The 27518-nt window shown below is 41.6% G+C and overlaps 1 protein-coding gene across 12 annotated transcripts in view; it reads right to left on the bottom strand.

The window, feature by feature from the left end:
• ARHGAP17 (Rho GTPase activating protein 17) overlaps window positions 1–27405 on the bottom strand; it is a 38576-nt gene extending 11171 nt beyond the window's left edge. For 10 of the 12 annotated variants that reach the window (XM_048961664.1, XM_048961676.1, XM_048961670.1 and 7 more), the window contains exons 1-13: window positions 27227–27404; window positions 10081–10120; window positions 7689–7793; window positions 6767–6843; window positions 5608–5719; window positions 5341–5417; window positions 5014–5125; window positions 4016–4084; window positions 3782–3863; window positions 1642–1769; window positions 1192–1303; window positions 586–667; window positions 150–230 (exon numbers count right to left, since the gene is read on the bottom strand). In XM_048961664.1, coding sequence (XP_048817621.1) covers window positions 150–230; window positions 586–667; window positions 1192–1303; window positions 1642–1769; window positions 3782–3863; window positions 4016–4084; window positions 5014–5125; window positions 5341–5417; window positions 5608–5719; window positions 6767–6843; window positions 7689–7793; window positions 10081–10120; window positions 27227–27279 — 1130 coding nt within the window. In that variant the 5' untranslated portion in view covers window positions 27280–27404. Of the gene's footprint in view, window positions 1–149; window positions 231–585; window positions 668–1191; window positions 1304–1641; window positions 1770–3781; window positions 3864–4015; window positions 4085–5013; window positions 5126–5340; window positions 5418–5607; window positions 5720–6766; window positions 6844–7688; window positions 7794–10080; window positions 10121–27226 lie in introns of all 12 variants that reach the window. The other 2 variants (XM_048961665.1, XM_048961666.1) reach the window with 1 other exon arrangement.
• Between the last annotated feature and the right edge of the window lie 113 nt (window positions 27406–27518).

Here is a 27518-nt window from a genome sequence, read left to right as displayed (position 1 = left end):
TGATGAAGCAGGATGTCATTTTATAAATCTAATAAAATTTGGCCAAGTTTAAAAAAAAAGGATTAGAGTTTCAGCTAATTAATACCAAAACTAGCTGCACGGTGGCTTTGATGGTTGAGCACTACAAGTCAGTATATGCGCACACATACCTGAAATTAGCATGAAAATGCTTAGGTAATTTGTTACAAATCCTCCATAACTCTTGTAGCTTCTTATCCTGGTCCTGAATACTGAAAGGGAAAAAAAGAAAATGTATTACATCTTTCTCACAGATTACAAAAAAGTTATTTCTGAAGAGAACAAAAAAAAGACAATTTCCCATTTACGCCTAATCAAAACACATTGTTGTACTCAGTAATTCAACAACCTGCTTTTCAAATGTTTGAATTATCTCAACCTTCAACAAAGCCAAAACTGCTTAAGCATCAGCACAGAATCCACAGAAGTCTAACTAATTTGCTAGAGAAAACATCTATGTGTTCAGAAACGAACAACGTGAGTTTGGACTTTTGAGTTTACCTGAGGATCCAAATTTGATAAAAAATGTAAAATATTTTTCTACATAAGCCTTTGCAGCATGCTTACTTTGCAGCTTGTGTCCACTCTTCATAAAGACTGTAGGTCATTAAAGGCTCTGGCAATTCTCGCAAGTAGGACTTCAAGGCACCTGCAGAACAGGCAAGTTTCTTAGTCAATGCTTTCAGTCTATTTCAAATCGAAATTCTATCTATGCAACAGTACTCAAGCCCCAGTGAAACATCAGGACAGTCTGGCACTTCCATAATCTGTTCAACAGTGAATACAAGAGGCTTGTTAGTCATTACTGTAATTAGACAGAAATGTATATTATCGAATTATGAAGCATCCTTCAGAACAACCTTATTAAAGCTACATATGGCTCTAGTCTCATGAGAATTACTAGCATGATCAAGGGAGAAATATGATATTGGAATTACCACAATCACCTGAATTTTAATCGCTACGCTGGCATGCAAACATATCAAGTATGGTCAGCATGTGTGCCCTATACATAACCATGTTAAATTATGCAATTAATTGAACTTTCACTATACTTCCATTCACTGCTTATCTGCACAGAGGTCAACACCGTAGCAAGTCAACAGTTAACGAACAGAATAAATCTGTGTTCTACCCATCTGTCTCTGTTTTGACTCAGAACATTCACAGTACCTGCAACAGCATGGGGATCAGAATAAAATTCATCGAGTTGTGAAGTTGAACAGTCTAAGGCAGCTTTGAGCTTTTTTAACTTGGAGGCTCCAGCAGCAATTCTGAATAAGCCCTGCATGATAAAAAGTGAAAGTTTTATGACTCTCTCAAAACAGTTCATAGTTCAGCGTCATCTTCACTTTATATTGCTTTACCAAGCTGACTCTTGATGTGCCACTGCCATCTGATAACACTTTGGTCCCTCATCACCCTTGGTCCATTACCCATTTTTCATTCTAGTCATGTCAAATATACTACAAATAGTGCTGAAGCCTTTATGTTACAAGACTTATTATCTACATTAATGAGAAAAGTTACTTAAGCAAACTTAAAAAGCACAGATATCAGTTCATGAGTTTCACTACATTCTTCTTCTTTCCTTCATAGAGCATGATATAGTGATACACTTACCTCCTCCTTCATCCCTGTCTCCAGAAGCATCATTACACAGGCTTCAATAGGGATTGCAATTTCACGACCACTGCGCTTGAGATGCTCTTCCAATGGTGTTCCAAAGGCTGGTTTTTCAGTCCATTTGTCTAATTGAAGAGTATTAAAACACTGAGCAAAATATCTAACAATCACTTTGATTACATCCCAGGCAAGAAAAGAAGAAAGCCTCTAGCTAAGAAATCTGCAGAACATGGTAGGAGTTGTGCAGCCCTTGACAGGTAACATCTCTCATACGATGAGTAAAGAGAACACGAGCCTGCCAGTATTCCCCATAAAAAATACTTCTGATTCTTTCCAGATGGCAAAACAAGTGCACATCTTCCATATAACTGAGAGCACACATTACTAGGCTGTCACATCTGAACATTACATTGATTCTGATTTGCTAAGACTCCAAAAGTCTTAGGTTTACAAGAATCTTTGAGAAAAACTTCGCCCAGATTTCAGGACTTGGGCTGATCTGAGTTTTATCTGTATTTAAGATAGATAAAAACAGATCTGTTAATGTAACATTAAGTTTGTTGCTGATTTAAGAATCAGCAACTTCAAATAGGTGTGAATAATCTTACAGTCAGAACATTTGCAGCATATCACTAACACCTGCACAGATTTTCAACTTAACATCTCCTGATTGCCCCTTAGCTTTTAAAGTCAAAATTGGTACACATTTCTCCAAACAGAATGTGAATGTTTCCATTTTTCACCATTATTTCTGCTGTTTTAATTGAAAAATGCAGATGTAAAACAATGCAAAACGTTATTAATTGTTAGTAAAGATGCATTCTTTCTCTCATATGGAAAAAAAGTTAAGATGTTGAAGGAGTCTTCCAAAGACACAATGCACTTCTGCAAAGATTTTTTTTTTTTTAAAGAAAAAATCCCAGCAACATATTAACTATATCCCCTCCACATGGCTTTATTTCCCTTCATTCAGTAATATACCATGAGCAGCCCATGCTGTTTTCATCAGTTTTACAAGGTACAGCAAACAAGGAAATCTTAGTAGTTGTTCAAAGTCACAGTAATTTAACTGCAGCTAGAAACAACTGCAGTCACATCCTACAGAGACACTGGACCACTCAGATGGCATCCCCCTGGGGGCACCTTCTAAGGAAGGCTGATCTGTATTGAAGCACTCACCATATGAAAAGCTTTGCACAAAGCAGCTAAGCAACAAAGAAAAATTAAACCAGTTGGATCTGTATCTTGTAAACAGAGCCTTCCACACAGCCATAATGCAGCCCTAATGCTGTGTAAGTATCGTTTGTTACTTTGCATTTCATCAGATCCACAGAGAACAGATTATTCTCTATCATTTTTCAGCAAGATGCTCACATTTCTTGGCATCTTTAGTTTACTGGTTCATCTTTCTACAATATCCATATGATCTGCTACTGAAGATAGCCGAGTGTCGTTCAGCTCCAAACGTCACTCAGACTTCGTTCAACCTACTTCTACTGATCAGTAGATTAAGAATCAGTACAGACAATTTAGGATAGTTATTTCAACAGCACACAGTGCATCTTCAGACCAAACCATTACTGACTGTCCTTATTTTATGCTGACAACGAAAATCTTAATAGCATGGGGAAGAGATGAAACTGTCTTACTAGCCCCTTAGCTGCTGATATTCAACACAGCAAACTCAACACTGCAGTGTGCACACTGGGAAAAAAGTTTGCATAGGAGGAAAAAAAAAGAAACGTTCTTTAGAATCTTAGGAATTTTTCTGCTGATTGTCTACTAGTTATTCAAAAAACAAAAGACCCTGAAGTTCCTAAATCACAAATTTTCATCGTCTGGAAGTGTCAGGTATAAATTAGCAAGAGGTCACATGAGAAACAGAAAAATCCTTCCTTTGTCCTTTTGGGTATGAGACAGATCCTTAGTATTCTATTAGCGTGTTAAAATATGGCTGGAGAACTCCAGAGAATAGAGCAAAGATGGAATTATGCTTGGGAATGCAGAATTGTTAAGTAGATCAAAATGACCTGATTTATTAAGACTGCATGCAAAAGAATCAAGATAAAGGAGAAGAATATTGTGCATAGGTGGCACAGGCAAGGAGAAGCATCAGCCAGAGCACAGGTTACTTTACCTTGATGGGCTTGAATTTCGGGTAGGACCTTTTCTATGACTGTTAATGCTTTTCTATGGTAATCTGCTTGTGCTTCTAATAACTGAGAACAGAAGCCACATTTTAAAAAACAAAAAGAGCATTAGCTTCTGATGAGCACATAAGACTAGGTTTAGCACACAAAATGTAATCTTTGAGAATTGAGTGTCTATGCATAAGTGCTGCAGTCAAGTTCATACTGAAAAAAATACTCACCATAACAAAAAACTTAGCATATTCTCCTTCTTTGGACACAAAGTTATACATATCTGCTGCTAGTTGATCCTTTGAAAAAAGGAAAAGATGCAAAATAGCAAGTTAAATTTACAAAGGTATTTCAACTTATACACAGAGACAGTATGTCCATCTGTTTTGCCTGCACTAACTTCGAACCGTTGATTCAGGCTGCACAGACAGCCAGTAATCGCCCCACTCTGCTATACACACTAAGCAGTAAGCTTGAAATGAATTCATGGCATGAACTACTGGTAACTGCTAACTTCTCCCCTGGGTTAAAATCAGACATTTTTAGACAGAATCTTATAATTGTGTGGGTGAACACAAGATACAATCTATATTCTACTGTTTTTAGGGAAAGTACACGCAAGAGCACTCTTCATTTCTGAATAGTTAGTAACATGCTGTATGACCACACAGTTCATTTTCTTTAAAGCAGAATGCATTCAAAATGCCTGCTGAATACATCAAAGAAGGGGGCCACTGAGGTAAGCAATTGGATTGTATGGCATGATTATTTAAAGCCTATCCTGGAATGAAAAGATAAGTATTATTAAAAGGTTTTGGAGCTCAACTGCATCATAATCTAGCATTCAACTACGGAGAAGTGAAACTGAATGTGAACTGCTCAGAGCTGTGCTACCTCCTGGCTACTCACTGGCTAGAGGTACACAGACACCCTGAACTTTTAAGTCAAGGCTAAGGCAGTTTCTTCTTATAACTGTTTCAGACTAAACCAGCAAATAATGTAAAATACCCTAAAAAGTAAAGTTCCTCTTAAATGAAAGCACTTCAGTGTTTAACTAGTCCTAATTACATATTTAAAACACTTGGTTTATTAACAGACCCGTTACTTGTGACTGCAAGAAGCAAGATAGCTAGTGCCACAAACAAGGCTTATGAAAGCAGCCACACTCTGATTGCTATTGTTGCTAATGAGAGAAATGTGTAAACAATAGAGATGCCTCTTGTTTTACCTTGCATTGCTCTACTTTATTTCCAGCTTCATCCATTTCTTCCTTAAGGGAATCTATTTTTGAAGGATGCATTTGAAAATTTGTTCCTGAAGTCTTGTGGGCTTGGTTATACCTGCAGAAGAAAGGCTTCAGTCATTTGATGAATTTGATGATTAGTATTAATCAACAACCTGCGCTGAGGGCTCTCTTCTAAGACTGTTTTCTTTTGACCGGAAAAAGCCAATCATTTCAGGGGTTTTCAGGTAAGCAAATATCAAAGTCAGATCAGGTATCAACAATAAGCCCATGTGAACAGTGTAGGACTAAGTACCTGAAACTACTTCTTACCTTCCCCTAGCAGAATCCCAGTCCAAAACCAGTTTCGCAAGCTGTTTCCTCTGCTTCTGAATGTTGGGAATCTCTACCTAGAACCAGAATTCAAGGCATACATTTATTTCTGCAGAGTGCAACATGCTACATTTTGTAGACTTCATGTCCACTTTCCACCACTAACTCACTACTATCTATCTTACTAGCAATGAGATAAACCCTTTTTTGCTCAGTTGATAAATAAAAATCTGAATTTATTTCTTCAGCCAGGCTCATATGACTTACCTCAGTTAGCGTGCTCAGTGGTTCTAGAATGTCCTTTTCAATCTGTACTTCATGATGGGAGAGCTCCAATGCCAATTTATTCTCTGCATCACCACACGTATCAAGCATTTTCCTTTAAGAATTGTAGGAAATGGTTGCAATGTGAGTTACTATTGACTGAAGAAGAATGATTTAAAATAACAATTGTGGGGCTTTGTTCTTTGCTACCCTTTTGGAAAGTCTGCATTGTACAAAGCAAGCCTTTAATGCATAAAAACAAGCTGTTCTATGCTGTCATTGGCAAACTTGGTATAGGCAAGGAGTGCTATTAAACTGTAATTCCTTAGCCATTGTAATAGTCTTGGAGGCTTTAAGTCTCCAGATGATTACACTGGTCCCAAGGACAGAAAAGTCAGTATTTATTTTGAAGCTTATCTTTCCATCTTACCAGGCACTGAAAAAAATTGCTCAATACAGTATTCAATTTTCTCCTAAGCCACTTTGATACAAAAGAAGTCTTAATGCCATAATTGTAGGTAATCAAAAGGAAACAGTTACAGTTCCAAAAATCATACTTTGACCTTTGCTTCAACCTTGTTCTAAGGGAAACATGTTCTTTATAATCTTTACCCAAGTTTAAATCTCATCCAATAGCTCACAAAAATGCAAATGTTTCTAATAGAGACAGGGTGAACAATCCAGAATCTCCATCAGCAACAAGAAAACAGTTGCTTCAGGAATTCAGCATACTGATGGTTGTTTCAACTGCTTTCCTGAAAATAGCAAAGAAATACTTTGCCAGGCTAAAGAAACTGGCGCTGCTTTAAACTAGAAGCCATTGATGCAAATCTGCAGAATGTAGTATCTATACCAGATTTTGAACTTTAAACTGGAGTAATCACTTTAACAGTCCACAAGGAGATAAGTTAATTTTCAAAAGCTTTTACAACAGCACAATGTCAGAATCCTCTGGAATGCAATTCAGAGCAAACTTAAAAGTTGTTTCCAGAAAAGTTCCAGAAGAATTGCTTGCTCACTTTTTATTCCCATGAGATAGAGAATTTAGAAATATTAGTCTCATTAGCTTGAGAACAGCCTTTGTGCATATAAAGTCTTTAATTAGAACTCTGCAAGCAACAAAATCTCAGACAACTTCTTATAAAGAAAGTCAGATACTCACCCCAACAGCGTTTCATCACTTAGCTGGGCAGATCCCTCTTGCATATTTTGAGCAAGAGCTGTTAGAGGAAGCTTTTTCTATGGAACAGAATGAACAGTGCTTAGTTTACTTAATGCTATTGACCCTTCCCAGATTTTCCAGTATAAACCCCCTAAACTTTTCTTCCGTTTTGTTTCTCTTATACATATATGCAACTCATTGCTTGACTTTAAGAAAATGCAAAGTCACAAGAAGTTTCAAGCCGAAAGATTCACGTTCTCAGACACTGTGAAAAGCAGTCTGAGTTGGAAAATCTAGTGCAAATTGTACCACGACTGTAACAATTCTAAATAGCTTTAACTTGAGATTTTTTTAAGCTTGAGCATTAAGCAACTAGATCATTCATTTTATGGCAGAGAAATGTTTTCTGTGCCTATTTTCAGAATAATTGTTTTTCAATAAAAGGAGAAAATTTGAATGTTAATCATTTCTGGTTTTAATGCATTAAGAAAACCTTCCTGTGGCTTTGCTAAAGAAAGCTAAGGGGCAGAAATCAAGTATACCAACCAAAGGTTTATGGTTCATTTGAGAAATTTGTGCTCAAAGGCAATTGTAAACATGAGGAGCTTGATCAACAAGGCAAAGCATTGCCTTTTGTTAGCTCTTACGAATGCTTTCAGTACTCAGCACAATGCAGAAATGGGCACCCTGACAATACTAAGGTATTCTAAGTTCATGTTATTATATCTGGATGATAAACTATAGTTAGTATTTTACCAAATAATGTCAAAATGTGGAATTATATATATATTTTTTTATTTTCATTTTTTTCCACAGTCATACTTCTCTTGGATAACATCAGGCACAGTGACTGATCAGAACAGAGAAGGCCAACCTGTATTCAGACTAGTCTCAGAACAACCCAAGGAGCAGCTGTACTTACATGTCTCTTATCAGGGTCTGTACCATACTGGCCCTGAGAACACGCAATTAACCGCTTCTGTGCGATGTGGAAAACAGATCTCACAGTGTCAAGACGTCTCTCGATCTAGTAGGCGGAAGGGGGACAGAGGAGGAAAAGAAAATAAGAAACAGAAGTTATTTTCTTGGCCTCAGCAGAAAAACCTTCCTCCTGTATCACATTTAGTTCTGGCTTGCTTATTTCTCAAGTTTTGTAGCTTACAAAGAAATTCAAATGCTCAACAGAATGCCTGACAGCAAAAATATGGCACGTTCCAATGAACACCAATTCTGTAAATTCACATCAACAACAATAGGCATCCAGGTAAAATTGACACATTTTCACTTTTCACTAGGTTTATTATGCACTTATGGACAGCAGCTGCTGGGATGGGATATGCAAACATCTATGCAGCTGCACTGGGAAGCGTTCAGTCAGTCCCAACAAAAGCAAGCAGTGCAAACTGCAGCTGCTAACAGAGGTAGCAGCTCTAGCAGAGAGGAACCTGTTCTATTTTGTTCAAGATTAAAAGCTACCAACACATTCCAAATCAGCCTCTATTTGTGAATGTCTTTTTTTCTGAGGTCACACAGTTGAGACTTTTTAAAACACCAAGCACAGGTTTTCATCCCCACACAAAGTGCAGTAATCCCAGTGAAGGGCCGCCCCCAGCACACTGCCAGCTCACAACTGCCACATGTGCTGCTCACGCTCCCCAAATAGGCTCTGGAGAGCTGACATTCCAGCAGCCTCCTTCCAGGCAGCCAGAATACCAAACCCAAAGGGCAGAAAGACTGATGGGAAGAACTTGACCCCAAAACTTCATGATTATATACTCTCTGCTGATCTGCTTTTGAGCTCAAAAAAGACATGAAAACCACAAGAGACATTAATATCCATTAAGCTACCTCTGAACTGCAAACGTGACCTCAAGGCCAAGTTGTCTGCAACCACAGAGCATCTTCAGTGTACAAAGTATCAAGTGACTGCTTCACTATAGGCTACAAGGGCATTCCATAAAGAGGGCCATTGCAGAAGCCTTTACAGTACTGAATCACACTGCTTCTCTTCAGATGGGAACATATTTAACAGTGATATTGGAAACGGAGTACTACTCTCCACAAAACAGGAGAAAAAAAAAAAAAAAAAAAAACAAAAAAAGCTATGACAACCCTATGTCAAAGCTAGTGATAAATATAAAAAGAAACACTGGAACATTTACAAGATGAACAGCACCATACTTTTAAGCTCTTTAGTTAGATAAGAGCCTCCCTGCCCTCCATGAGCCCCCAAGTGCAAACAAACAAGTGAATAAATTCTTCCACTTGGGTGTAGCCAGTCTGCTGTGTGCCTGGGAAAGCCCTGCTTGCAAAATTTTTTTGGCAACAAGCAGCAGAATTTTTGGCTTTCACTTCTTGTTGCTATTCTGCAGCCAACGAAGAAAACACATGGGCCCCTAAAGGCTATCAAGGTGTTTTAATAACACCCCTTCTATCAGTTAATTGTGCACACCCTTCTAGAAATTAAAAGCAGCGTTGTCAAACTGCTGAGACATCCACGGCTCAAGTAAAGCAGCTCCATGGAAAGCAGAATACAGCATTTCAGGTCGGATCACTTCACCATTACTCAAAATGACTTCATGCGCTGTAACTGAATTCAAGTTCTAAAGCCGGTACATTCTCTCATCTTCTACTTTAATCAGAACAGCTGGAGAGAGATAAAATAAAAGTAACACCTCATTTGTTTGGCCTCTGTGTCTCCTACACAGCTCTTGAACTCCAGCATACTGAGATGCTTAGTAAACGACTTGAAATAACTGTACCACTGAAGGAGCAGCTGGCGTACCTGACTCCAGCCAACTCATCTGCCTTTTTTTTTGCCTTCTTTCCTCTTTTTAAAAGCCTTTTGCAAAATGACCAAAGGAAGAGAACAATGTGGAAGAACAAGTCTGTAGTTACTTTGTTTTGTGTAATCAGCCAACCTTGTAATGTAACAGCAGCAACTAGAATTCCACCACGAAACATTTGATGAGATGGCATATATCATGAGAATGACAAGTCTGCAAACAAACGTCAGTGTGACAAGTCTGAGAACAAATACTGCAAGCTAAACTAGAAGCACTTATGCACTCAGAACAATTCCAAAAACGATACCTGTTGGCATGCCCTTGGCATGCTTTTTGCTATTTCTTTTAAGGGCCAAGATGGCCCCTTCCAAAGCAGCACAAGTGAAGACAAACCAGCTGTGCCTAATCACTGCTCCTTCCCACATCATCATGCTCCACCAATTTTTTTAAATTGGTACTCCCCAAAATTCAGAAGGCTCAAACTTCACAAACAGAACATTAAGCATATGTGTAACTGCATTACAATACCTGCAGCAGGTCTTCACTAAGCACCTCTGTTTTCTCAGCCCTAGGTAAGAAAAAAAGAACATTGTCAGACAAATTAGCAGAAATGACTACAATGCTGTTATCTGTTCACCTGAAGGTAAAGGAATATAGTGAGAAATGTAGGACAACCAAATCCATCTTTTTATATTTTACTTCAGCAGTAGTAAATCAATTGGCAATCAGCATAAATGGCAGCATGACCACCTTACCTTCATCTTCCATCAACATGACCTTCACCAAAAACCCTCCCATGACCTCATTTTGCTCGATTCCCCACATCTTTTCTATCATTTTATTATTATCATTGAAAAAAATAAAAAGTACCAAAAGTTAACAGCTTTCTCAGTAAAGGTCTACTCTCAACAGAAAAATATCGGAACGCTTCCAGCCAGAATGTTAAAGGTTGTTATATAATTGTGCATACACACACACACACACTCAAACCTCTGGCATACAGTTCTACACTTTTTTCTATTCCCAGCTGACACACAAACTTTGAACTGTTTAATGTTGAACCAGATTTGCTTGGTGTTGATTTATTTTTATATAACACTGCTTTAAAAGACCTTTGTTTTAGCTATAGAATCAAGAGAAACCCAGCCCATCCCATCTCTCACTGTAGGGGGACATTGAGGTATCCCAGTAGTTAATTTCTTCGTTCACAAAGTAGCATGTCAGTTTGTCTATGGCACTGTTGCCCCTTCTGCTCTTAGGAACTGTTCAATATCTCACTGCAAGTCTGACCATCTGCAGAAAGTCCATTCTGTTGATGGAGATTCATCAGCTGAACACGTTATATCTCTCTGAAGACAACATTCATTCACTTGAATTTTTTCAAAGGTATTTGACTTCAATTTCATGGCACCTTATCTACTCAAACTGTTGGTGAACCATTAAGTGCTCAATAACTGAGCAGCAGAACACAGCGATGCTCAAAACCTCAGCAAGACAAAAGCCATAAATACTTTGTTAGAAATGTAAACTGCAAGAACTGTAATATTTATTTGTTTAAGAAAATACACACAAGATTGATAAACCTCCGCACAACTAGAACTAGTGAGCCTGAACAGAATTACATCCTGTAAGAGGTCAGTCATTTAATTGTTGAGGTTAATGACCAGGTTAGCACTCTTGCCAAATCCCACCGGAAGCTCTAAAGAACTGGAAATGCTCCAGTAACAGCAGCACATTCTTAAACAGATTTTGTAGAGGGTGCTCACTGCAAGAGCAGCCTAAGCTCAAGTGGCAACTGGCATCCACATCAGCTAGCTGAGCTGACAGAAGCACACAGCACTAAGTAGCATTTGTGTGAACGAGGTATGCCATGACTTCTACACAAAACCAAGAATTCTACAACAGCTGGAGAAGTGTTCCAGCCTCTGATCATCTTTCTAGTTGTCCTCTGGACATGTTCCAACAGCTTCACACCATCCTTATGCTGGGGATCCCAGGCCAGCATGCAGAACTCCTGATGGGACCTCGATCCCCGGCCCGCTCCACAGCCATCCCTCTGCTGATGCAATCCAGGATGCAGTTGACCTCCCAGCTACAAGTGCACACTGCTGACTCACTGCCCAGCTTCTCACACACCAGGATTCTCATGTTCTTCTTGGCAGGGTTGCTTTCCATAAGTTCTTCTCCCAGTCTGCATATATATCGAGGACTGCCCTGACCCAAGGTGCCTTCCATGAAGCTTTGTTGAACCTTATCAGGCTCATGTGGGCCCACTTTTCAAGCCTGTCAAAGTTGCTCTGGATGGCATCCCTTACAATAAACTACAGCATGAGTGATGTGAGAGCAGCCTTCTCCCCCTTCTTCACATAAATCCAGGTCTCAGTTTCCTCCTTCTACCTAGAAATCTGTTTAAGAAGAAAGGCAGCTGGTTTCCACATCTACTACATCTACTTTGTAATTAATGTTTACACTGACTCCCCTCTACACAGCTCTAGCCTTTAATTTGGCTTAGTGGAGAGGAACAAATTAGAGGAAGGTATTTCAACAGTTTATTTACCCTCTATGCTGACCCACTTTTATGTATTTACATGGTATGAAACAGCCACCTCCAGAGAAGTTCTGGCACTCCGGAAGAGAACACATGTTAACCTAACGAGCAACTTTATGATATGAAGCAGCCACTTCAGATGGCACAACGCAAAACAGTTTCTAAAAACATTTAGAGTACCTACAACTGGATATGTGTGCATCATTTAAACCATGAGCTGCAGTAGATCTAAGCCCTAGCAGGGAATACCACTTAATATTACATTAAAAAGCTTTCAGTTTTCAGGACCAAGTTCACCGAGTTTTCCTCCAGCCATGCTGCAATAATCAAACTGCTGTAACCACAGCATTTTACAAATTCCCTCTTAGCTACTGGGAGTCACAAAACGCATTTTACATAAGTTACCTTCAGAGGAAAAAAGGCTCCTAATATTAACACATCTTTGTGTTCCTCAAATCCTTCCTTACACTATTACACTATTGCCATTCCTCTTTGCACATGTGGTTGCTTATCAAAGTATCTGGAAAATCCAGAACGTGGCGGGCAGGGGCTGCTGCTCCCAGTCCCGCGTCTGTTTAGGAAAGCTGCTGATTATGTCAGGTTTGGAACCACAGAGGAAAGACCTCACCCTTCCTGCAGGCCCACATTCCACCTTTAATAATAAAGGCAAGGAAGAGCCACCAAATAGCACTGTTTCTCAGTGACCACTACCACCAGGCAGAAAATGCAACCTTGTGACTGCATCCTGCCTCAGCGACAGCCCCAGGTTTTCAGCTGAAACATCGATTCCAAAAGCAAAACTGAACAATTGCACGGTTGCAGCTATAACCACCTCCACAGCCCACGAAGAAGGTAAGCACTGAGCTCTTTTAAAATTTTACTGAGGACAGCAAGCTGTGCTCTTAACCTGAAATATGTCACACTGCAGATGCTGGTGCCATTTTTTCTATGGGAGTGGTATGGCGAGACCACACTGCCTTAACTCACTCCAAGGGAAAAACAACCACCAAGAAGTCTGAGAGAGGAAAGGCTGTAACTTTAACGAACGAACTATGTTAATTAAAATACCTCAGCTTGCTATGACATTTTACAGGTTTATTGCATGTGTTCTCAGCCCTCCTCTCTTGTGTTTTATAGCCCTGTGCATTTCAGACACTCCCATCTCTCCGACAGGCCCTGGGGCGCAGTGCAGTGCTGCTGGAGAGGCCAGGCACCAGGCACTGCTCACCCCAGCTCCAACAGCAGTTCCCCCCATCACTGTGCAGGGAAGACCTGTGGCTTGTGCATCTGGAAACAGCAGAAGAGAATTCCTGAGATAAGAATGCTCATCTTCCATGGTGGGAGAAAAAAAAAAAAATCTACATTTGCAGGTATAAAATTTACAGAGTTGAAGAGTTAAAAAAAATTGAAGCTGTATCTGAACAATAGCTGACATCTCACTAGCTGCACAGCAGAGTACTGTCACTACCACAGCACCAGCACTGACCAGGGAACATCTCCTGAGTGGTCAAAGCTAAAAAAACAGTGGAAATTTACACTCTTGACAGGCAAACAAGGAAGGAACAAGAGCAATCCTGCCATGCAGGGCCGTAAACCCTGGGCATCCACAACAGAACAAGTGACTCAGTGCAGGAGTGGAAACAGAAACCCTGACTCACACAGCAGAGCTGGTGGAGGCGATGCCAAGGAGGGCAAGGCTGCACAGGGCACCCTGCAAAGCCTTCCCTGGAAATTAGGAGATACCTACCAGGAACATGAGATGAAATTCAAGCTCTCCTTCTTGCTGCTCAATTTTGCTTACAGTTTTTGTTTGTTACCCAGAGTAACCAGATTAGCACTTGCTGGCAAGTTAACGCTTTGCAGCACATCCTGCCTGCTTCCCACAGCACAATAGCAGGACTTGTTGCCAGGAAAAATGAAGGAATCAGCAGCTCTACTCCAAAACAAGGAGCCCAGAATTAGGTGACAATTTCCCTTCTAAAAGATTTGCTTTTTTAATACTAAGTCATGTCTCACAGAAAATGGAACTCAATGTTGTGGGGCTAACAGCTCTGTTCAACACTGTACTGAATTTCAGGGACATATAGGCTTTTTAATCAGTGTTAACTATAAGTATAACCCAAATTTATGGAGTCTCATTACTAAATGTGTCAAAATGGAAAGAAAACGTCCATCAGGGGAAAAGAACTGAACAAGATAAGGGGCATTGGGTGGCTCCTTTCCAATAAGGACACAGGAAAACAGCTCCAACATTGAGAATCCACTCCCAAGTACCATTTATCAACACTTGAAATGACTGCTTTAATCAGCATCTGAATGTGAGATAGAGTGGCAGCAGCTTGCCCAAGTTCAGCTTGAGTTTGACTTCTCAAGTGGGCAGGGGGACACAGGAAGCCCCAGTCCCAGCTCTGCCCTGATCCACAGCAGCCGCTCGCACCGAGCCTTGCTATCTGAACAGGTGTCAAGCAATGCAGGTTGCAGTGCAGGTTTAACACCAGTCTCCCATTTCCTGTGTTCTACCGACAGGCTGCATTTCCGTACACTTCTCATAAGCTGAGCTCCATAACACCCATATGTTAAAGGAAACTTCTGTGCCTGAAAAGCAAAACTTCCACAATTGCAGACTCTGTAAATGCATGTATCAAATGTCACTTTTCAAAACCACTTTATAATAGAGGATTTATTTTGCTTTCTTTGGCAGTGTTCTGCTTTCTGGATGCACTACAGGAGTTTGCTTTCACCTGTGCGGCATTTTGAGGACAAGCCAGAGCCAAAACACTTGGCCATGTCCTCTCAAAACCGCAGAAACCAACTTTGTGTTACACAAGCTCCAAGTTAATCCATTGGACTCCCTTCCACAGCAAAGCCAGCAGCCACACTGGGAGCAGGGTGACAGTTTGGAATCCTCACTGCAGCTGAGTTCTTTCCAGAAGACACCAACACGACACAAAGTAAATACCAGTATTCTGCAAAGTTCTCTTTCAACCCGCTTCAACATCCCTTCAGAGCCACATTCAGTTGATTACAACCTTCTTTCAGCATTTACTTAAAATTTAGATACCTCTTAAAAAAAAAAAAAAAAAAAAAAAAAAAAAAAGAAGCCACTAGCCTGACTTCAAGTTTGTCTACTGCCCCCATTATTCACCCAAATTAACAGTACAAACCTATGCAGAAATACTGAAAATGTGTTTATTGTAGATCCGGTGGCCACGGCCGCTTTAGTAGAAGTAGGATAAATCATTCCATGGCTCCTGTTTTGGAGGAGATACCCACAAAGTGACTTCCTAGAGAAGGTCCTTGGGCAGATTCAGTTCTCATACTTCTGCAATACTCAGGTCACCAATTTCAACCCATGTGGTTACTGCAGGTTTAGTGCTTCTAACCCTTTAGGAGTGCTATAACAAACATGGCAACATCTTCTAGGCACCAAAACACATCATCAGTCACAATCTATATACTCAGAATCCCTGTGTCTGCCAAACTACAACTTCACCCTCACTGAACAGACGACTGTTTCTGCTCCTCTGCCTTCCTTCATTTTACTCACTGAGTTTCTCCATCAGACTTTGATCACTCAATCTAGAGGCCACAACCTTGACCTCTTCTATAATCTCAGGCAGCCAATTTTGAAGAACGAAGCCTTTCTGCTCAAATTAAAGACAGACGACGCTTTAGGAAGATAATCATCTTGGAAACAAAGCAGACTGCCTCCACAGCAGCAGGGAAGCCCACGACAGCCTGTTTGCATTACTGGGTTGAAATTCCTCGCTCAGTGAAATGGATTCAAGGCTCCTCTCCAGGCAAGGCAATAAATTTAGCTATTGAGAACAGCCACAGCTCGAGCCAGATCCTATTTCAGGGCCATTCTAGGAGGCACAGCACCAGCAGAGAGGCTTGCACTACTCTCCAACCCCATTCCTGTAAAAAAAAAGTTGTTAATATTAGAAGTTGGGACTTAAACTGCATATACTGCCATTCGAGAAAAAAATAAACCAGTTAATTTTTATAACAATTCTAGGCAAATAATTATGAGTGACAGCTCTTACAAATTAGAGACAAACATAGTCGAGTTTCCTAGATGACAAAATTCCAACTGGGGTCTGAATACAGAACAAGATTTAAAGCAATTTTGTCCTAATGGAGAAAGGCACAATTCAGTGAGCAGTCTTTGACAAGCCCGATAGTTTTTCAACATCTGGTTATAAATAAAACTTTACAATTAAGTGCTTCCAGTTGTTACTGTCCCTGTACATTGAGTATTTACTGCAACTCTACTGTTTTATACCATTACAAAGCTTTAACTCAAGTTCTTCCTGTATTCCTACTTCCAAAAAATCAAACAGAAAGAACCCCCAATGCACATTAGGCCATAAGGGAAATGTGGTTTCTCTTTCAAAAGTGCATTTTGTTCTGAAGACACTGTCATATAAATACTTTCTGAAGGTGCTGTGGTGAGGGATTAAAATTCTAACTGCTTAAATCCAGCCAGGGTGAAATCAAGCAGCGGTCATGTGTTTGTTCCTAAGTAAAATCTCCTGTGTCAAGTTGTAAAAAATAAGCAGCAAAAAGAAAAGTTAGGATATAGAAGAATAGTTTTCTCACCTGGTCAAACCCCAGCGAGTTTTCCATGCCTTTCTTTTTTCCCTTTAAGTATTACAATACAAATTTGTCATGCTGAGTGCACTCAAATACTTAACAGTACTGTGGAAATTCCCAAACGTCAGGTTATTGATATGAGTTAAAACTGCATAAAACACCCTCATTAAAAATCTTTATTAAAATACTATATATTTAACTGCACAATATTTACATTTAAATTTTTTTGCCCACCCATGTAAGACCAAGCAAGCAACCTTTTCTCCCACACAATACTTTTACCTAAAATTAGATGGATAACATTTTGATATAGAAAATAGTTGGGCAATAAGCAATCTAATCACAGAATCATTAAGGTTGGGAAAGAGCTCTGTGACCATTAAGTCCAGTTTGATGATAACACAGTCATTGTACACTGACATGGACATCGCTGCTGCCAGGACGAGCATCCCCACCACACTCCAGTAGTGCCCACAGCACCCCCAGGAACTTGGCCCACTTAAAGCAACCCCACCTGGGATACATCACAACAGCAGCCTGCAGCCTCATCTCTCGCAGACAGCTCTGTAGAGCTGCTCTCTCTGCCCTTGCAGCAGTCTGGGCTTGTGCCAGCTGCAATCAGCAGGAAATTACACTGAGATAAGGGCAATGGTTGGACTGCTGCCTCAGGTGCTTCCCTTCAGAGTTCCTCCTTCCTGAGTACTTCCTAAAGCAGCCCCATCCCATGTCCTGGTCCTCCATCCTCCCATCTAGCCACTCCTGCATCCCAAGCCAGCAGCCCCACGCTGATGGGTCAGGGCCACATCCCACACAGCTCATCCTCTGCTGCTGCTCCCCACAGGCAAAGGGCAGGGGAGTGGCACCTTCTCAGGCTTTGCAGGCAGAGGTGAAGTTTGTCCCCTTAGCAAGGAGCTGCTTAAACTCAGCCACTGCTGTGGAAGCACAGCCTGAGGTCAGCTCTGCCTCTAGAGTGAGGTGCAGCCAGTGGGCACCACCAGGAGCTGTGCCCTCAGGCTGCTGCTCTCCCCATCCAGCACCACCACAGATCCAGCTGAAAAATGACCTGCTTGAGAGAAAAGATGTTTCTCAGCCAGACCAACTTCATCATTGTGGTCACAGCTGCAAGCACAGAGCTGGGAACAAACAGACAGGAGCACAAGGGCACTGTACTGAGCCACCACTGCATCACAACAAACACGAAGCACAGCTGGTGGGCAACATTTCAGTGGGTAACAGAACAGCTCTGTGATTTCCTACATGTGAGTTTGGCAGCTTTTCATTTCAGACAAGGACTGTCTCCCTTGCCAGATGACCTGCAGACTGGAGAACCCCTTCAAAAGTAAAGAGAAAAAGCAAGCTTGATGTCTTCAGCCAGCGTTCAGACTGCTACAGAATAAGCAAATTGCCCACATGCTCGAAACATTTCAAAATTCTTATTTGATTTAATCAGAAATTCTGTATTACCAATCATTAGAAGGGATAGGAAGCAGCACTACCTTCTACAAACATGAAATGCTTTCAGCACAGACAGCCTCATCCTTGTATTGCATATTTACCCTACCATAACGAAACGCAATGAACCGCTAAAAAATCTGCCTTTTCTTCTGCATATTTGTTTGGTTGTTGGGACTTTGGCAGGGTGTTCCAGCCACATATTACATTGCATAAGTGTCAAAAAAAATTGAATCCAAAATGAGCACTTCAAAGGTAACACTGCTCTTAATTTAACACCCTGTCCAGACAGGCCTATTTTAAGTGCAGGGATTCGCAGAGCTGGCAAGTGAAAGCCTCTGAAAAGGAACCAAACTGAATCAACAAAAAAGGCAAAACAAGGAAATAAAGAAAATGCAGAAGAGTGAAGCAGGAATAGAAAGTAACAATGTGAAAAGGAATTGGAAGCTTTGAAACAACAGTAAAAAAAGTCTTGGAGAATTCTGCTCCATGCTCACCATCTTCCAGTGAAACCTTTGCACAGATTTGCTGATTAACAATTAACAGCTGAATCCTTTACTGTGTTTCACCAAGCAGCAAACCAGCCTCTAACTGAGCCGAGGCTCTGAAGATTAGCCTGCAACCGAGACTGCTCAACCAGTTACAGGGCTTTACAGCACTGGATGTCCAAGTGTTTGCACACTGCCTAGATGCAGTACATACGAGGCCACATTAATGCAGGTGACATGCAGATGTGCACCATTACACCCCGCCATGTGCTGCACACCATGGCTTTTGCTGTTCTGCCACAAAACTGAAAGGTAACCATCACAAAGTTTCTGAGAAGGAAACACGAGCCTCTGAGAGCCCAGTAGAGATTTATTAACACCTAACACACAAGTTCAGACTTCCTGTTACAAAACCAGGATTACCTTATTCTTGTGCTCCATTCCTACCAAAAAAAAAATAAAAAAATCAAGAGTTCAGAACACTTAATCTGCATTCAAAATCAGCTTACAGAAGACAAATCAGCTCAATGTTCAACCGAAACAACTCTGCAGCAGCTTAGCTTGTGTGTTTCTTTCCCCTGCAGAAATGAAGGGATGGCAGAACACTAGTATTGGAAAATAGCTATATGGAAAATAGCTTGTAATCAGTTGGATTAGCATTTCCTATGGACTGCTTGATAACTGGTTCATTCCACAAAGCTGGCATCTGAGTAAGCTGCTGTGCTTTCCCAATCTATGTAAGAGCTACAGCCTTCAAAGGCACATGGACAGCAACTTATCCTCTAAAAAAGAGGGCCAATCTCTTAACTTAATTCTCCTGTCACTAGCTAAACTGACATGTTTTTTCTGTATCCTTAACCCTGTTACCAAGAAGGTACAAGCCACAAGTGGCATGCTCCAACAGCACCAACAGTTTTAATCTTTTCTTTAAAGCTGAGCTGTAGAAGTTATCAGCTTTCCTTACAATAATTTTCACTCTGGAAGTATCACTGGAATCTTGAGAAACACACAACATGGCCAAAGAGCATCTTTACACAAATATCTTTATCAAGTGATTTCTGGTGCAGGACTGAAGACATAAGACTGAAGGGAAAATCTCCTCCTGCATTGACCCTTCTCACTTGGAACTGACTCAGATATTCTGCACACTCTGCCTGGCAGACCCCTCTGCTCTTTGATTCACTCTGCTGCAGTCACTCCAGGATGTTCCTGTCATTTTGCAATGCAATTAAGTGCACAAGAAAACAATCTATGTCAAGGAAAAAAGGCTCTTCTCTTAAGTGAGGAGGAACTTGTGACCTCACCCAGCTGGCTTGTAGTTACGAACACCAGCTTCCTGTTCAGACAGCAGGACTGTCCAAGCACAAGATGCACTACTATTCTAACATGCTTTTATCAGCAATGGAATAACGATTACAAGCCCAAATATCTACATTTGGTTCCTAAGGAATACATTTTAAAATACTTTAAGTCAACAAAGCACCATTGCAGGTTAAAAGGATACTTGGAAGTTCCCAATTCTTTCTTGTCTAGACACCCAGAGCTGCTGTAAGCACACCAGTGTTGCTGAGGATCAAATTCAGCCTTGCTTTCAGGACTGATACGTGCAGCAATCAAGCAGCCTTGAAAAATGAGGTAATCAAGCACATTAATCTGGTAAAATCACTCAGTATGTCATCGCCGACTGCTGTAAAGATATTTGGTCTGAGTTGCAGGACATCAACCACAACTTACCCAATTTAGCTTGTACTGTTCAACTCCCATGGGCTTAGAGCAGAGCTGCGGCAAACAGGGACAGCTAATTCGTGTGGAATGGAAGGCAGCAGAGCAGGCAGGAGGTTCTCCTGAAGATGCTACTTTTATCAAGCCATGTAATCTTTTTCTGGAAAGCACACAGTGCTAGGAAACATCTAACACACTAAGATACTTTTTTTACTTGACCATATCCTAAAGAGATCTTATGTGTTGGGCTTTAATTAGCTAACACAATGATCTCTAATCTGAACAGTTCTGTTACAGATCCATTAGTATTAACAAATCTAAAAATACCATGCAAGTATTTAAGAAATGCATTTGCTTTCATAAATCCCAAGTGTATCACATTACCACATCATGTGGAAGCAGCTTGTTAGATCCCTTCTAGCTAATTTAGCAACTTCAATCATCACTATTTTAGGATTTCAGCTCTGGGTATAACCTGAACTAAAAATTATTTGCTCTAAGAGCTACCGCCAGACCAAGTTAGAACTAAGGAATCACAGCACTGTCCACAAAGGGGCTAAATCTGAGATGTTTGTATACAGATGTGCCACAGGCACCATCCCGGAGACAGCCCTGGCCCCAGATGCACCACTGTGCTCAAGCAGATTCCATGAACTTTTACCTTCCTTATTCTGTTATGTCAGATACCAAAGCCTCCTCCTCAGGCACACCTGATATCAGCACTGGTTCCCTCCAGCATTTCACAGGCACAGGGATACCCCAGGCTGTTTACACACCATAACAGAAGCGCAGCATGCCAGACTGGGCAAAATCATCACTTTCCTCCAAAGCCCGTGAATCAACGAGAGAAATAGCTGCACTGGAAAGCTTACACTTGATTCATCTCTTTAAGGCAACATAAAACCATGCTCTCCTCAGGCAAGTGCTCTGTTTGGCCTTGCCATGCATCCCTGCCCTGGGGGCACTCAGGCAGCACATCACAGTCGGAGGTGATTCGGCTCCAGCTGAGCCCACGGGACCTGGCTGCCTTTTGTCGTTAATATTTTATCAGTCCTCTGATCTGTTTCAGCAAGCAGCAGCATGACGATCACAGCTACATGAGATGGGAGCAGGCAGCTGGAGGCACACAAAATTGCTACTAAGAATTATCAAATCCCTGAGTTTGGAGTCCTGTCATTTCTTTTCCTGTAACAAAAATCTCAAGCATTTACCCACTGCCCACCCGCCAGCCAACAGGCAAGCCTGCCCCTGCATTATGCAATGCTTTTTTCTTCTAACAGGCTCCAGACAGTTCTCTGCCAGAAGGCACAAAACTTGAAGATACCTTCAAGACACCAAAATTAAACTAGAATGACACAGCGGTGAAGAGTGAAAGACTTTCTGCTTCCACGAAGGGGAAACAAAGTAACTTGAAGGTACATCTGCCGTGGAAACGCTTGAAGCTGTAGCAGTATATTTGCAACTTCCACTGCTAAGTAGAACAAGGAGCAGAGCCAAACTGAAAACTTGGTAGCTGCAGGTTTTCCTATAATTGGAAGTTCACACGATTTACAAAAAAGCAGCTGATGAGCTGCGCACTGCTACATTGTGTCAGTGTTCTCTAAGGAGTGCAGGAAACAGACAAACATGCAGATACCAGGAAACTTTTGTTGATATAGCGTAGGATGAGGAGCAGGCTGAAGGGCTGCCTGTGAGCCAGTTGCATGCTTCCTTCTCAGATTAAGAAATTCTACAATACAGCATTTCCAAGTTTTGCATTTTGAAGCTGATGGAGCAAAGGATGCAGAGCTACATGTGCTGCTGCAGCCCATGCAAGGCAGAGCTGCCTCTTGCACTCCTCAGGCACGCAGATTTTTAGATAACGCATTCCTTCTGCTACTGGTGCTTTGACACTTACATGCCAATCAGTCCTGGACAGTTACACAAACCATGAAAGTCTGCACATGTTTGGGAAAATAGACCTTTCCTAATCCAATCTATTCAGACTCTTTAAACCTATCATTAAATTAAGTCATCTTCTAGAAAAGTCTAAGTTCATCTTCTGATTCCAAAGACCTCAAACTTCATTTGGAGATAAACAGGAAATGTTTAGCATGACTATTATAAACACTGAACCCAAGGATTTCTTTTTTTTTTGTGAGTGCTGAGACAATCACTAACCTACAGCAACGCCACAAGGTCAATTCTCCCCTGAACACATTTCAATGCCATTTACCAGTTTCTCAAATGTGTTTACCAATTGAAAACATTTAATTAACTTTTTAATCATACTAATTGAAAGAGCAAGAAGAACATTGAAGTAGCATCTCTTCAACACGTGCAAGTTAATTTTTTTTTTTTTTTTTAATAGCACTGTAGGGTTGATGTTATATTCAAAGCGCTTCAGAATTACTGGAGATGACAGAACTTATTTAACCATCAAGCGCTCAAAAAACAGCTGGTCTGCAAAGAATGACCAGATGAGCAGGACATAAAAGCTTCTTTAAGCAGTAATTCACAGAACACTGAAAAAAAAAAAAGTTAAGACCAGACACAATGAACAACACCAACATGGTGGAAAACTAACTTGGTCCGCCTCGCTTTCCCACAAAGCATTAGTAGAGCACACCAAGTCTGAGCCGCTCACTGCGCAGTCACTCAGCACGTCACTTGAACATAACTTGCTTTAGTGCTGTGTGACAGTGACACCAATCCCAGCCCACTGCTCACAGACTGCCGAGTGCCTCGAACAGCTCCTATATATAGGCCAGCACTGCACCTTCCAAGCACAGTGTGAGCTATTAAAAAGTCCGTGCAAATGCTCCTGGCGAGTCACAGTAATGTCATGTGAACAGGGCCAGGAAAAACCTCCCTGCGTACAAGACATTGGATTCAAACAGTGGACAACCAGAGAAGAAGCTGCATTCAGTTTGTCTCTTGGTTTGCGGCCTCTTTCAGACTGTAATTAGCCAGAACTGCAGGTCCTGGTTTAAGCAGCACAACATCCTGACAGGAGCATCCCTGCTAGTAAAGGTGAGCACACCCACCTGGCAGCCTAAAGAAGCCATCAGAGATCAAGATCCAAACTTTCCAGACCAGCTGTCTAGAATAATTTTTAATCTGTACAGCCTGCTCTCAGTTGTACCTAGAAGATGAAAAAATTAACGAGAACACTAATGGCTGTGTCCCCAAAGGCAGAGAAGCCAAATTTGTGCAGAATTATTAGATGGTTTATCAAATGTCATTAATTACCAGCCTGTTTTTCTGTAACTAAACAGCAGGACACAAACACCTCTGAGGACTCATTTCTCATCAATTACTCGACTAAGGAGCCCAAATGCTTTTTAGTGCATCATTAAAAACCTTTAATGACAACATTTCTGAGCACTTATTTTTGTTAGAGAAGTAGAATATCTCCTGAGCTTCAAATCAAAGTCTGTCTCCTTTTGTTATTTTTACTTCATGCATTAATTAGAGCTTTGTCATCAGAAATGCTTGCTTGAACAGCTGCATCATTTACAGATAAACTGTCAAATAAAAGAAATAAATGCTCAATGGCAGATTGAATACTTCTCTTGTTTAAGGCATGCAACAACATCCTCAAGATAATTGCTGTTGTATTTAATAGCGCATCTACTAATTATCTTGGAATCCCGCTCCACTCAGATAATCCCCCCTTCAATTAGTTTCCTACGTATGTTTCATAATGCTATAGAATTCTACCCATGCAGACTCAGAGGCTTCCCATAAATGCCATTCCTCTGCTCTAGTGAAATGCTGGACCATCTCTTCTTCCTCCTTATTCCTCACACTGAGGCATTACCTCTCTGATACCAAGTCACGCTGCGTGCCTTCAGAAGCCAAAGGCTGCACCACTCACACATGTGACAAGCTGAATGGAACAAGCCATTACTATTCTAGAGTTAAACATCCCCCCATTAAGTGAATGAAACTACGTGGTAAAGACATCACTGATGCGCAGATGAAGTTTGCTGAACTCCCTGTAACACAAATCCTTATCCCAATTTTGGGGACAAAAGTTCAGAATGAGTGCAAAGAGCAGAATGCTCCCCTTTCTAACACAACACCACAAAACCCCAAGTCATAGATTGCTCTGCAAAAGCAAGGGGTGGCACAGAAGGGCAGATGTCACAAACAAGGCCAGTAGTAGTAGGTGTTCTGCACAAGGCCCTGCAGTGCCACAGGTGAGCCAGCAAGAGGACGTGACCAGCTGGTCCTGTCAGCGAGTTACAGCAGCACCAAGCTTGCTTACAAAATCCCAGCACACCTGAAGGCAGTTTGCTTAAATTCAACCATACATACTCAAAAGCCACAGACAGAAAGCAATGCAATTCTGTTTTCAGAGTTACAAAATGGAAGTGATTCACCTCCTGCTTCTGGTACCCAGTGCCACAAATACTTTTATCTCTGCTAATACTGTAAGTCATCATCATTCAGCAACGTTTTGCAGGCCCACCCCCCACAAGTCCTTCAGTGCTTATCAAACACACATAGTGCAGAACTGTCATAAACTGGAAAGCACAGCACTGCAAATGAAACCAATTACAAGCCTGTCACTGCTAAGAGCTTTTACTCTGGGAAATGAAATAAGACCCTGATGACTTTTGAATTCTCAGCTAGTACAAGTAATGCAAGGAGGCTTGCATGCTAAATATTCACCACTGGATTTTAATAGCACAACACCACTTGAAACAAAATGGTTCTCAGTGTAACTATTATTAAAGCTGTAAGTTAATATTCTTCTTCGCGTGCTGCTTGCAGTAATTATGTTCAATTTCTTGATTCAGTGTCACAGTGCTGAGACATTTCCTTCTTCCTCCACTGGGAAAAACCACAGCAGCGCCTGTGAACAACACTTCTACAAATCAAAGCCTTCACTCAACTGTGTACTTTGACAGGCCTTGAAAGCAGCTCCTGCTTCAAGTACTGCCTGTATTCAAGTGAATACCTAATGCAAATGATTCATTTCTACAACTTTTTATCTTGAAAGTTCGATATGAGCACTGTAATAAGCCAAAAATGTAAAGAAAGATAGGTTTAGATGAGAAGTAGTATTTGGCTGTGCACATGGAGGAAGAGACAGCAATCTGGGAACCATGCCAGTCCTCACTAAGCTTCCAGTTTTATAGCTCCCTTATGAACAGGTGATCACACTGGCAAAACCCAACACCAACCTCTCCAGTTCTGTTTCTTTCCCTCCCATCCCCAAGCCATGCCCATAAATGAAACCTCCTAGATTTCACTGGAATTAACACAGATTTGCAGAGATGAAAGTTATTTCAGCTACATAAGCATTTTTCTTTAACTTGGAAAGACAAATATTCAGGTCAGCAACAAATGAGTAAGAAGTCCCTAGAATTAGTAAGATCATGGCAAACAACCCCTAAAATGAGTCAATTCAAAGCATTTGCAAACATAAGACTATAATTTACATGCAAAAGCAGCAAAAAAGACTGGTCAAAACTTTATGATCATCCTCACTTTTCAGAGTATTCTCACTTCTATTTAAATAGTTTGTATGTTTTTGGGAAAACAATCCATACCATTAGCTGAATGTTCTTAAGACATTGATTAAAAACCACTTTATAAGCAAAGACAGACTCAATAAGTACATGCTTGGATTTAATGCAACAGGAAAAGGAGAAATAGAGTTTAAACTGATTTCAAAGTAACTCCTAATGTTAAGCTTATAACAACAAATGAGTCAGGGTCAGTAGAAATAGCTTTTAATGAAAAGCAATTACAGGTGCCCCTTTGTGTTACAATGACAGCAAGACACCTCATTGCTTGAGCAGAATAACACTCAGCAGCACCTGGCAAAGACCCGAGCACCAATTCCACAGCCACACCCTGAGCACCAGCAGGGAAACAACAGACAGCCACAGCCGCACGGCGGGGTGTCAGCTGCCATCAGTGCAGGGTCAGACGGAGGGAAGAGCTTCTGCTCCCAACCCATACGAGGCAACACATTGCTCTTGGAGATAATTCTTATTTACCCCCACACACACACACCACAAAGTGGACTGAGACATTCAGCCTGCTCAGCGCAACACAGATTACAGAAATTCCATTTGGAGCTGAACCAAACATGTGCAAACAGGAACCCAACAGTCACTCCAATAGCTTTAAAGAACAAAAAGGCTAATTCATGGAGAAATCGCTACGTGAAGTGGGAATGAAAGAACACAGAGGACTAGTTTAGAAGTTACGCTCTCTTTAATAGCAAAACAAACGCCTATTAAAGTCTACTGCTTCACCATTATTAGCTGACACACTTGACTTTTATATGAAGCAGGCCCCAAAGAAAATAGATGCTGTATTAACGTGTTACTGCAACAGAGCGCACAGAAATATAAACACGGATCATTTGAAAGCATAAACTTTTGGATTAAGCTCTCATTAAAAGCTGAGAACAGTCCCTGAGATTAAAATGCACCGCTGCGGTGCGTTCCCATAGAAGCGGGCTGCAGGCCTCCCAGGCCCAGCCACGCCGACCTCACAGGCAGCATCTCACACAAGTTTACTTTTCTCGCAGAACGCGCGCCCTGCAGTCCTCTCAAGGGTGAAAAAGCGACAGAGCTGAAAAAAGCTGAACCAAAGGCGGCAACAAAGGAAACGAAAGTCACGAGCGAACGCAGACGAGGCGCCCGGCACAGGCCCGGGCCAGCACCTGCCGAGAGCCTGCCCGATTCCCAGCGGAGCTCCGCATAGCGAGGCCCACTAATTATTTCTTTAACCGGCGATGACGCCGGACCCCGCACCCTCTCTCGGCTTCCCTCAGAGCCCACCACAGCCTGCCTCCCCAAAAGGCCTTCAGAGGATGCCGCAAGCCCGCTCCCCACAAGCACGCCCAGCCCCGGCCGCCCACCTGCCGACGGTCTGGTTGGCCAGCTGCTTCATGCGGTTGAATTGCTTCTTCATGGCGGCGGCCGCACCCCGGCCTCCCGCCGGGCTCCCGCTGCCTGCGCTGCTCTGCCTCCTCCCTGCTCGCGGCCCCGCCGCTCAGCCCCGCCTACCGGAATGCGACGCCACTTCCGACCCCGCCCGAAAACCCGGATGGCCGAGCGGCGAAAGTTCTACTCCCGGCGTGCTTTGCGGTATGACGCCACTTCCTGGGCGGGGCCTCGCAGATCTCGCTCTTCCATTGGATGCTGTGGGAA

Source organism: Lagopus muta, chromosome 15 (genome assembly GCF_023343835.1).
Source record: "Lagopus muta isolate bLagMut1 chromosome 15, bLagMut1 primary, whole genome shotgun sequence".
NCBI classification, from domain to species: Eukaryota; Metazoa; Chordata; class Aves; order Galliformes; family Phasianidae; genus Lagopus; species Lagopus muta.
Note: the sequence above shows the minus strand (reverse complement) of the source record. Positions and strands in the feature narration are given on the sequence as shown.